The sequence below is a fragment of the Carya illinoinensis genome, chromosome 9 (genome assembly GCF_018687715.1).
Source record: "Carya illinoinensis cultivar Pawnee chromosome 9, C.illinoinensisPawnee_v1, whole genome shotgun sequence".
In the NCBI taxonomy this organism is placed as follows: Eukaryota; Viridiplantae; Streptophyta; class Magnoliopsida; order Fagales; family Juglandaceae; genus Carya; species Carya illinoinensis.
In genome coordinates this window covers 2986937-2999425 of record NC_056760.1, presented here as the reverse complement: position 1 = coordinate 2999425, position 12489 = coordinate 2986937, and the positions used below count along the sequence as shown (strand labels likewise).

General features: G+C 35.9%; 1 protein-coding gene across 2 annotated transcripts; it reads right to left on the bottom strand.

Annotated features, from left to right (window-relative positions):
* Nucleotides 1-9649: 9649 nt before the first annotated feature.
* Nucleotides 9650-12086, bottom strand: LOC122275017. Of its 2 annotated transcripts, XM_043083919.1 has the most exons (4): nucleotides 11462-12086; nucleotides 11209-11267; nucleotides 10722-10789; nucleotides 9650-10618 (listed from the first exon to the last, which is right to left on the bottom strand). In XM_043083919.1, the coding sequence occupies exons 1-4, from the start codon at nucleotides 11762-11764 to the stop codon at nucleotides 9978-9980; spliced, it is 1071 nt and encodes a 356-aa protein (XP_042939853.1). In that variant the 5' UTR covers nucleotides 11765-12086; the 3' UTR covers nucleotides 9650-9977. The 2 variants fall into 2 exon arrangements, with proteins under 2 accessions (XP_042939853.1, XP_042939854.1); XM_043083920.1 differs by having other exon boundaries at nucleotides 9650-10652; nucleotides 10722-11267; nucleotides 11462-11553.
* Nucleotides 12087-12489: the final 403 nt, after the last annotated feature.

The window sequence follows — 12489 nt, the reverse complement described above, 5'->3', positions numbered from 1 at the left end:
TTAAAGACAAAGCTAGCTGCAGTACACCTCCAACTAGTTAGGTCAGGAGAACCAAAGATAAACAAGATTGATCCGTATTACATCACTAGTAGTGGCTTCGTCAAAATTTGATTAAAATTTAATTAAAAATTTTTATTTTTATAAATTTAACTAATCGTTTTTCAATAATATCAAATAAAAAACTCTCTAAATTTATCATTATTTTATTAAAATATTGATTTTAACATTTTTTTTTATTTTAATTCTAATAGTAATTTGAATAAGAAACATTTATTATTAGAAAACAACTTATTACACGGCATTCTATAGATGCAAAGTAGGAAAAATTCAATTGTAGGAAAAAATCTGCAAATTAAAATCCCAAGAAAAATTCAAATCATATGAAGTTTCAAAGAAATTTAAATTGGAGGAAAAATTAGAATTAGAGGAAAAATTCAAATCGGTTGGCGAGACGACATTTTGCAAAAAAAAAATTCAAATTCAATTGTAGGAAAAATACAATTGTAAGAAAAAATCTATGAATTAAAATTCCAAGAAATATTCAAATCGTAGGAAAATTCAAAGAAAATTAAATTATAAGAAAAATTAGAATCATGGGGAAAATTCAAATCGGTTGGCGAGATAAGATTTTGCAAAGAAAATTCAAATTCAATCATAGGAAAAATTATAGAATCATTGAACTGGGACACTAGGGATTTACTTGCTCTCTATTTCAATTGGAGGCTGATGAACAAGTAAAAGTGGCCAGTGAAAAAATAACCAAAAAAGAGGGAAAAAAGGGGATGAACGGTCTTACCAAAGGTTGAAGAATGGGCAACGTTGGCCAATGAATGAGATTATCGATCGGAAGTTGATGTTTTTGACTTTGAAATCTGGTGTGCTTTGTGATTTAAACAGTGATCAGTGAAAAAAGCATGTGGAGTATGCTCCATGAGATGTGTTTTGTGATTTGGTCTTATTCACGCGTTTATGAAGATACGAGGGGGAAGAAGTTTTTAAGGCCAAAAAATTATTCGGCCAACAGTTTGGGCTGACTAGATTTGACCAATGAAAAAGGGATAGTTAAATTTACTATACAAAAATTGAGCTTAATGTAGATGTGTTTTGTGAAAGTTAGCTAAATTTTAACCAAAATATGACTATATATATCCTCTTGTCCAATCGACAAATCATTATTAGGCTACCACTATGAAGGCTACCCCTATGAGTAATGCTAGATAGTACACTTTTAAAATATGCAAATTTTACTTTCGTTAGAAAAAAAAACGTGAAGTCCTCATTAAAAAATATATATATCTATATATCTATATATATATCTTTTTTTAAAAAAAAAAAAGAGTGCACAAGATTTAGACACTATAAAATTGTAAATATAATTTCTTTTATAGATATTGAGCATTCTCTTGTCCATTCTCTCAAATTATTGGTGGGTTTCGTTGAAAATCATATCTCGTTATTATTCAATATGTTTACCAATATATTTTATACCAGAAAATCTATTATTCAGCCTGCAATTTTAACGATCCATACTGCCATGTAAAAAGACAAAAAAAGGTCACATAAAATTTTGAAAAGACAAAAAAATTCAAGATTTAATTCAATATTATCGTACACGCTAGTCAGTGTGTTAAAATGTGGTGTGCTCCGTAGCACTACTCATATTTGATTATTTGAACAATTTGAAGAAATTCGATTGAATAATATTAGCCAATGGAGTTTTTCTCTCTTTTTTTTGTTGGGGGGGTGGGTGGGTGGGGAGGAACTTTCACCCATTTGTACCATATTTTATACGTTTTATAGATAAGTTCGATACTTGGAGCAAATATGAGTGTCATATCCTGAAGAAGACCGGTGACTTTGGCTGCTCACATATAGGAGGGTTGAAAGGGATGTTTGTGGTTAATCAAAGCGGCAAGGTGATAATAACCGTTGAATTGGGCCAAAATAAATCGCTACCCCCGTCCCCACCATCCGAGCAACTTGCTAGGTCTAGGGTCACATTCATATCAATGGGCTACGATTTCAACCCATTTTATTGGTCCAGAATGGTAACTGGTTGTAATTGGGCCGACAAAAAACATTAGCACATATTTACATGTTTGTCAAAAATACTTAAAGTTATATGTAGATACATTTTAGATAATTTATGGATAATAATAAAAAAGTAATAAATAATTTATAAATGGGAATAAAATACTAAACACAACCTAAACCAGGCTTCTTCTTCTTCTTTTTTATTATTAAGTATTTTATACAAGGAGGGTGTAAAGGGTTTTGAACTCAAGTATTGTATTTGGAGAACCAAGTCATATGACATTAGACTCTTACAAAGATAAAGTTTTTAGATTAATTATACATACAACCGTAAAATGCGTAAATAACGTATAATCGTTTTAAAAAAGAGTGATATCCACTATTAAAAAATTAGTTTTTTTTTATATGATTTCCATGTTTTATTTGCTTTTTTCAAAACAATTCTACGATGGTCACACAATTCATAATTGCAAATATCTTTTATCAAATTTTTAAACTAATTAGGTTTGTGAAGGATATTTAGAGTAATTACCATACTAAGTATAGAATACTTAAAGAAAAAGAAGAGGATTGCGAGAGGTTAGGTTCTTCTCCATTATTATTGGCTGCAACTTCGATCAATTTGATCGAGAATGGACCTAATTCCCCATGTTACTTAACAGTTTTGCAAACTGATTGACGTTGTAATATTTTTTGGTAAATAATGGAAATATAAATTAACCATCAATACTATAAAATCCATCCTGTGGTTATACTAATAGGCTAAGGCCATATGCATTGTGAAGATTTGTCGGAACTAAGTCGTGCTGAATTTTATGATATAAATCACAGATAGGCATACTGTCATAAAAATTTAGCAGCACGGCCATGATCATCTGCAATATTCAGGATTGAGTATATAGCAAGCTGATGCATGGTAGATAGAATCTCACAGCTATCGCTTGATCAGAGTACTCAAAATTTATTGTCTTTTATAATTTTTTTTCAAGAGACTAATTATACCATTAATTAGTCTTTTTAATCACATGTTAAATCGTTGCATGCCTGAACATTTCTAACATTGACTACTCCTTGATCACCATCACTTATGGTTTAACCAACTTATAAATGATCAAACAAGTTTAATATATATTTAATTTCTCTTATCTGTAGTTTCTGAGCAGTGGATTAAAGAAAGAAAGAAAGGAAAAGAAAAAGAGATGATGCTTTAGAATTTTGTAAAGAAAAAAGACATCATGTGAAAGATTATATATATGTAGATAATGATCAGATCAACTCAATGAAACTGCATGCATATATATATAAACCGTATATATATGGATGTGGGCCAGAAAGGACGGCAAGATCGAATTTATGTAACCACTACATATCAGTAATTAAATGAAGGTTTGCTGTGAGCCAAAAACAAACAAACAGCTAATGGACAATGAAAGCACCACTTATTCTAATCATGCATACTTTAATGTTACCCTTTTGGCATTTGCAATGTCTGACTAAAATAGGTTAGCTCTTGGTACATTGCGCTCACACTAGATTTCCATCTCATGTCATGCGTACAAAACTCTCTAGACTACAAGATAACGGTGTTTCTGCTGCAAAAATCTTTTGCGGCAAATAAGATTTGGTCACGAAAAGATTTTTTTTTTTTAATTTTAGCGCCACAGTTTCGGTACCACAAGTGATAAAATCGTCACAATCAAGGTTTTTTTCCTATAATAATTGGCAAGAGACGCAGTAATTACGCATAATAATTGATTTCGATGATCATGAGACGACAACCTTAAGCTAGCTAGCTACATGTATATGCTAAATTCTTTATAATGATAAACCTGTCACTATATAGTATATAGATGGCCCATATTATACGTACGCTCCGTACTCGACCGGAGTACTGGACTTGAAGAGATTGGCATGCAGCCCTTAGATGATAGATCGATGATAACGTACAAAACTTCGATCGTCTTCTCTCAAAGATCAGGCTCAACGAACTGGAAATAATAAATGGCGGCGCCGCGCGCGCATTATATAATGATAATTAACATGCGAGTTGCTGATCATGACCTTGAATATATATATATTGGACTCGATGATAGATCTACGCTTCCTGTACTTTCATGCCTTCATGATTGATCAGTACTCAAAAACCATATATATCATGTTAATTAAGGCTTCAATGTGATATCGATCTGAACTGCTTCTCTGATTCGAACCGCGCGTGTCAATTTATACTCATTCCCAGCCAACTCTTGGGATTCCATGTAGGCACAGAACCCTTAGTTAGCTAGTGTCGAAACTGCACCCCTTCACATCAGACAACAGTACAACACATATAAATGATCGTCCAGTTCGGCTTCCGGCCGACAGATTAAACTCCAATTTTTCACAGCAAAAAATACTTAACGCGTGCATTCAAAACCCGAAATTAAACCCAGTTAATTTTGGACTTGGATTCACATGATATATATAGATCTCAACCTATATATTGATCATCAAGCCGAATGTTTATCCGCCTGCAGGTCTTTAGTATGTCCTGTTTCAAGAATTACCAACTTGTAAACAAACCGACAGCAGGCCGCTAGCTGTGAGTTGTATAAGGCAACTTCTATGTATTTCATGTACACCATTGAATCCGAAGCCAATATTTGTTACCAATGGTTTCCTCATCATCTTCGTTTTCGCTAACAATATTCTCTCTTTATCTATATTCTGTTTTGTTTTTATAAAAAGAAAGAAAAAGAACCAGAAACATTTCATTCACATGATTAATATCTGTCCAGTCTATATAGAAAGGACGATTTCACAAAATGATCAATTACCAAATAATAATTAAAAGGGTATCTCGATCCAGTCCAAGCTGGAGCCTCAAAGGATGATTCCATGCACCCTTTTCCCACCCCCCATATTAAGGCAACTGTATTTACATTTCATGACCCACTGTTATAAAACTTGATTCATATGATCCTTACTGGAACCCATACATGCAATTAATAAGACAGCTTGTCAGCCTCAGACTCCACCTAGGGCCAAAGTTGAATCGATTATCAAATGATTGTGATTTTCATCATCATCATCATCGTAACAGGTTTCATGGATGTCATATGCTTGTGCAGTGCACCAGCCTGTAAGATCGTCTTTCCATGGCTGCCATTTTCTAATTGATTGTTGTACCTTCTTTCTGCCGGCCGCGGATAATATTGCTTTAGCTCTATATATATCAAATTGCAGAGGCGTAAAAGTATTGTAAAAGAAGGTGGTCTTTATATAAAAAGTAAAAGAGAAAACCTAGGAAGCTAAACCTATAATTCAGCCTTGTAACTGCGTTAAAACAAAAACAAAACAAAAAAAGGTTTTTTATCGGTTCAATACCCGTTTGGCAGGCCGTCTAGCCCCACGATCGAGATTGAATTAATTATGTATCTGAGTGGGGGCAAGGTTGGACAGGATAACGAACTGTACTCGGGCCCTTTAGTCTTTGCATATACGCCACGAAGGCATTGGCCTTGCAACCCCGCGCGTCGGCAAGCCTACCCAACCAGAACATAGCTTGGTGAATCGAATCATCATCAAGAACAAGATATTAATACATATGCTTTATAGATACCGCCATGCCTAACTATATATATAATACATATATAGTTAAAACCAGAAAAAGAAAACTCAACGCTGTTTTTTAGCCACATGGAAGCTAGCTAGTAGAGGGAACTGGGACAAATTAAGTGGTTAGAAGGATGTACGGACGCATTTCTACGTACCCAAAATCAGCTCCAATTGTATATTTGGTCCATGTCTTTTCCTGCTTGACCAGACATCATGAATAATATTTGGTTGATCAGTATATATATAATCCATATATCACTATAATATATAGAATTAATACTGTCCAAAACTAAGAAGAAAGTTAAGCAATTAGCAAACATGCACTTCATATATATATATATATATGGGATAGTCAGAATTAAGGGCTGTTCGTGCAGATCTTACTATAATGAAAGTGATTTCTAGCCGACTTGCTATGAGGTTCCGAAACCATCTTGGGGGTAGGGGGGAAAGCATGGTCTCCTAGTATGTGGAAGAGGTTTTGGCCATTGTCTCCATCCTTAGGGTCTCCATCCCGAAAGAATCTCATTGTCATATTTAATTATTCAGAGGAATCAAACCACAAAAAAGAGAGAAAATTCTGCAAAAATAGAGACTTCATTATCATACTGACTTCATAATACAATAGTCCTTCTAAACTAGGAATTAGCTAGAAGAGAGCAAAACATATATTTTGTAAAAAATTTATCTAATTAAGAAAAGACTTATGTACGTAGGACATGAAACTCATTGTTGTGGGTCAAGGAGGCAGGGGCGCGCATCTTGTTCAGGCCAGTGACCACATATCCGTTTGCTTGGCAGCTTGCTAACTAGGAGCTAGCCTAACATCCATGGAACGAGAAAACAGTACTGAAATTGCACCAGTGACTTTTAGGCATTGGCACATATATATATTCGAGGAATGAAAGCAAACAACTCCTAACCATGCATACAGGGCTATTTTCCATTAATGATCAAATTAATTGCACCCGAAGAGATCCCAAACAAGACAATTACCCATATCATTTTTATTGGAAAGACTAATCTAGGACCAATGTTTCTTCACTTTCTACCCCTAATTGCATTCAAAACTACCCAGCTTAGTACTCCTCGCTGGTCTAGAACCAAAACAAAGCTAGCGTAAAACCAAGAATCCTATCTCATGGTTTAATAGATCAGCCTAGAAATATAGTTAGGTGGCACTGACAGTACATGTACTTTTCTCTTTAATTTTCATTTTTCCCCTTAAGAAAAGGTACATGATGGACTTTCCTCAATGCATGTTGGGCGATTAAACCAAAAAACAACTGCAATTACATATCTTTGAATTTGTGATATATATTCAAAAAAAAAAAAATGAAATAACTTTTAGCTGTCAATTCCGCAAAGCCTACCCCATCACTACCAGTAGTGTTCCTAGATATTGCGCTCCATGACAACCATTGTTGACATTTACCGAGGGTGTCTTTAGGGCGGACAGTTAGACAACAGGTGGGGTTTAAAGTAAGAAGCTGTTAATGAAGCTTTTAATTACTATAGATAACCATTCACGGACAAAAAAATTTGAAAGGCATAAAACAGTACCACTATATATGTTCAAATTTGGATGGGATCGTAGTAAATTTTCTTAGCCCTTACTCCACTCCACATGATGATTATGAAGGGACGACAATCTCATATAGTGGTCAAACTTAATTGACGTTTAATTATTATATAAAATTGTGTCGATCAGAAGCAATGCAGGTAGCTAGCTAGCTAGGTCAGGGCATTATTATTATTATTATACCTGAAACCAAACTGCCATAACATATATATACGTACGTACGTATTCCATCGGCTTGGTTAATATTATGTCATTTGCGCCATGGTCAACCTTAACCAAGCTTGACATTAGACCAGATTATTTATGTGCTTTTTAGTAGTTAGTGCCATACCTGCTTCATGCATGGGGTCTACATGACTCGCTTTTCAGACGTCGTTGGGTCTGCTTATTGGAGGTGAACTTGATTGATTATGCGATTCATTAGATATTTTTTTTTTCACTCATACAACTAATTACTTTTTGAAGAAACTTCCCTATCTAGCTAGCTGCAACTATGTATATATTTATATATATATTAATGCGTGTTCGTTAATTTCCTCAAAGGCTCAAATGCCACAAACTTCTACTTTATTAATTTCCGGTATTTACGCGCGAAATTTCTCCTTTATAGAGTAGTAGTACTAGTGCTGAATCTTTGGAGCATTACTCTTACGAAAAATCAAAACATCCATTAATTCTACGTAGAGGTCCTAACTATGACAAAAATGTTGTCGACAGGCTGCATCTTTCAACTAAATATGAGGTGTACGTCCGATTCAAAATTGGTGTGCAAATGATCAACTCGCTGGCCAGCTGTTAGCTAGCTTCTATATATGACAATTCCAAGTGGTCGATCGTGAAGATAATTGATCATGAAGATCGAACATTACTAGTCGTCATTAACGTAAAGCTGATTGATTTGACGAGTCTTAACAATCTAATTAAGCTGATTGATTTCCCGGAATTGTTTTAACTGATGCATTTTGCAGTAAACATAGATTCTAAATTAAAGGCAGTACTGCAGTAGTACCGTGGTCCTAAATATTCTTTTCGTGCTAACTTGGATGCATGAGGGCGCGGCAGGGGAATTTAATGACTTGCACAGCTGGAACCATATATATATAAATGTAAATATATATATATATATATGCAAGTCGATCGATCAGAGGAAATTAACTGGGTTTCATTCATTTTTTTCATAAAGTACCATTTTTGTCCATGATTTGATCATTTCCTCAAATTGGGCAATGATTTTAACATTTGTCGAAGTCTGTGATCTATGTGACTTTGTTTAGTTTTTATTTCTAAGATACATACATGATCGAGCCTATCTATCACGAAAAATACGAATTTGTAGTACGTACGTAGTTGTTTCTAATTAGATCAGAGTTCGATCTTGTCCATTTTTATGCAAAAGCACTCAATCTATTCATTATAATTAGTGGGAAAATGTGAGATTCGGTAAAAAGAATATATATAATTTGATGGTTTTTACAATCTCATAATTTTATAATTGAGATGAAATATTTGATCATTTTACCCAAAATTATGGACGAATTTTAATATTAAATGGACGTCAACCCAATAATCATATTGCAGGTCATACCCCACCCAACCTATGGACAAAGGGGAAACCAACTTTTTTGCCAACTGTCGGCCTCAAGGTTCTTTCTGTTTTCTACTTAAAAATGGCTCCAGTTCATTTGTTTTTACCCTTAGAAAAAAAGGAAGAAGACGAGAAAATATATCCAAAATGCGCGCTTTAATTACACAAAAATTCCACGAATTTATTTCAAACTGGAACAAGTGAATTAACTTAATTTTTTTACTTATTTTCTACGGGATTAATATGGTCCATCCTACAAAATTATATATATATGATCTGATGATTGTTCTATCATCATAAAACCTTTGAAATTAAGCTTCTAACTGTCATTAATGGCTCTAATTTTCATACTACAAAATTCAATATATATATAAATATATATACACTTACGTATGATCATCATAATCTATATATATATATATATATGATGTTGCTGCAGGTAGCTGCTAGCTTAAAAGACATAATTAGATCAGTTAAGAACCATTTCTTCGATCGAAAGATTAATGTTAAAAAGAATTGAAGGAAATTAGTTGCCACGTACGTATAACGAATCCAGAAATTGACAAAAAATATAAACTAGCTACTCGAGTCAAAAGATGTACAGTAAGCATCGATCTAAACTAGTGCCTACTCGAGATAAATTTAATTTTAATATTCTATATTGGCATATACTGTTTGTACACTATTAATATAATTAATTATATTATTTTTTTAATATAAAATAACTATTTTAAATATCGATAAATACGATATATGCAAGAGTACGTAAAAATCACTATGGTAGAAAAATTCAATTTAATTTAGCTGTTAAAGCATATGATCCGTATGCAAGAAAATCTAGGACAATAAGCTTCTGCAAAATAAATTCCCCATGTACTTCTTAATTTGATATTAAAATCTAAAACCATCCCACATAAACAAAAGATCATCGAACCAATTAACGAAAAGATTTCAAAGGAAAAAAGAAATTGATGATAACTAAAAGCACCTGATTATCAAAAGCAATTAATATTCGTTATTTCATTAAAACTATCAAACGCAAATGGATATTAATGTTGAAAGCAGTTGCACCAGTTGCGTAACATAACGTCAAACCTGAACCTCCATTGTGTTTTTATGGCTTTCGACACGCAATAATCCTCGCAGGTTTTGCCTTCAGAAAGTACGTACTTTGCCTTACTACTGATCATGATTATCAGCCATGACATTATTCCCGTTGTTTGTTTCGCCGAGCAAGCTGCTTATGGAACGCGCTTTCACCATCCCAAGCTTCATCCTTTTCTTCGTGACCATCAATGGTTTCTTCTCATCTTCATGACCGTCATCATCTCCATCATTATCTGACACAGAATCTTTTGGTTTGTTTTCCTGTAACGACGATGAAGGTGCCGAGAGTGGCTCAGACTCATGATCCATTTTCGGAGCAGTATTATTCCCGGCCAAGGATCGGCTTCGAACGCTTGCCATGCTCCTTAGCCTCCCCTTTCCCAAGTGATGCTCACATAGAGAGTAGCCCACAAGGGTCTGTTGGCAGCATCTCCATCCTCTCCCATTAACACGACTGCACCTCGATCCCTCCATAAGTGCACCACCTCTACCCCTCTTTTTTGCACTGGTATTCTCAAGAGCTTCCTTTGTTTCCTTCTCTTCTCCTTCGTCGTATTGTTGTGCACATTTCTTGTTCATCTTCGTCTTCATCTTAGTCTTGATCATCTTCTTGTCTTTCTCCATCATCGCGTCTTCGTTCGCTCTTCTTTCAAAGGTACTTCTTCTCTTCTTTGGTGGGAATGCTTTCTCTCCTTCACACCATCTCCCAGATGCTATAATAATGCAGCCAAACAACCACCAACAGCACTACATTCATGAAATACCTTTTAACGGTAGAAATTCTATGGCTAATTTGATTTAGTAAATACCCCTTACCTTGATGGGAAGTACTTGATTCTGGATGAACCCCAGTAACAGTTTCTGCACCCAGGATGCCTCCCCTCCTAAAAGCAAACCAGACCCAAGAGTTGCACAGCCACATACATAAAATTTACTGCCCAGATAAGAACCAAACAAAAACCCCCCCAAAAAAGTGCAATATGGAGCAAGATGTATTGTAGCTGGGACCAGCGAACCCATGCTAACGTGCACCGCATGGGCATTTTAGCCAGCCGAGATAGAGATAAAAAAGAGCTAGCTAGATTAGATTAGATGGGAAGGTATGGTGGCTAGCCAAAGCTGATATAAAAACACCTTAAAACAGTATTTCCACTTACAGTATTTTCTTTTTCTTTTCTTTTTTCTAAAAAATTTCTTATGGGTAAAATCGAGTTATGGGTCTCCGTCTTTTCACCTTTTTTACTACGAGATTTCATGAAAGATGGGAAGAACATGGGTTAGCTTTTTCCGCTTCCTTTCTTACCTGATATCATTACCCTTATCTCGCTCGCCCCTTCTCTCATCTTCCCCTCGCAATAACGCCTGCAAAATCACAACAAATATATAATCCATTCACACATGCTTGTCCCTAATGCGCCCCCTCTATGTATTCAAATCTGGCATCTGGAAAATTCATACACTTGCCTCTTTAGGGCACATTGAACCAAAGTGCACCCCACAAACACACAAAAAACCAACAGCAGTAAAAATTAATGAGATGAGATTGTTTCACTGACCGAGAAATCTTTCTTCTTATTCCCCTGATGTGTCCCACCAGCATCATCCGAGCAATCCAGGCCACTGCTTCCTCCTCCGATCGGTGAGAGAAGTTTATTGGGTTGATCGGACGGCGGTTGATCAAAGTGGGCATCTCTATCGCCTTGTGGGGTGAGATTTCCAAGTGGGTTTGAGGCTTTTGGGTGCGTGGCATCGTGGAGTTGGAGTTGCACCACCGGAGACCGGTTGAGGAGGGGATCTGAGAGAGGAACCGGAGAGAGAGACGAGAGAGGCAAGGGCACCTGCCTTTTACGGATCCTCATCGGTGCAAAGATAAGATTTTGATCTCTCTATCTCTAACCAAGAGATTTTTTGGCTGGCTAAGAAAGAAAGACCACTCACGCACTCAGACCCAGAAGTGATCTTTCAGGTCAGATTTCACAGATGAGAAAGAGAGAAAGAGAGAGAAAGGAAGAGAGTGCAAGACCATATACTACTACTACAACCCCAAAGACCAAGAAAAATTTTGGTGCTTTTTAATAATCTTGGTTCTCTTTCTCTCTCTAACTTTTATTTGTTGCACCAATTGCACCACAGAAAGGGGGAAGCATACGTTTCGGAGAGAGAGAGAGAGAGAGAGAGATAGGGGAGGAGCGTGCACGTGTGGAGGGTGAGGTTTTAGAGGGAGGATGGCACGTGTGAGGGGGACTGGGGTATAGGTGACTGGTTCAGTAGGTAGCAGGTGAGAGATGGGGAAGAGGGAATCGGGACGAAGAAGGGGACAGGGTACGGACGAGGATGCCAGGGTGGAAGGTGGGAAGAGGAATACAAAATGATGGGGGAGTTGGGTAGTTTTATCGTTTCTACTTTTAAGACGGGGTCCCATCCACCACTCCCCCCGCCCCCCTTCCAACCTCTGACTCTCTTTGTAACAACGACCCATATAAAATATATTTACATACGGCTCTCCTAATTCTCGTGTTCATCAGACAGCTCCTCTGCCTGGATGATCTGCTCATACTCCTATTCTCCCCTTCTCTATTAGCAA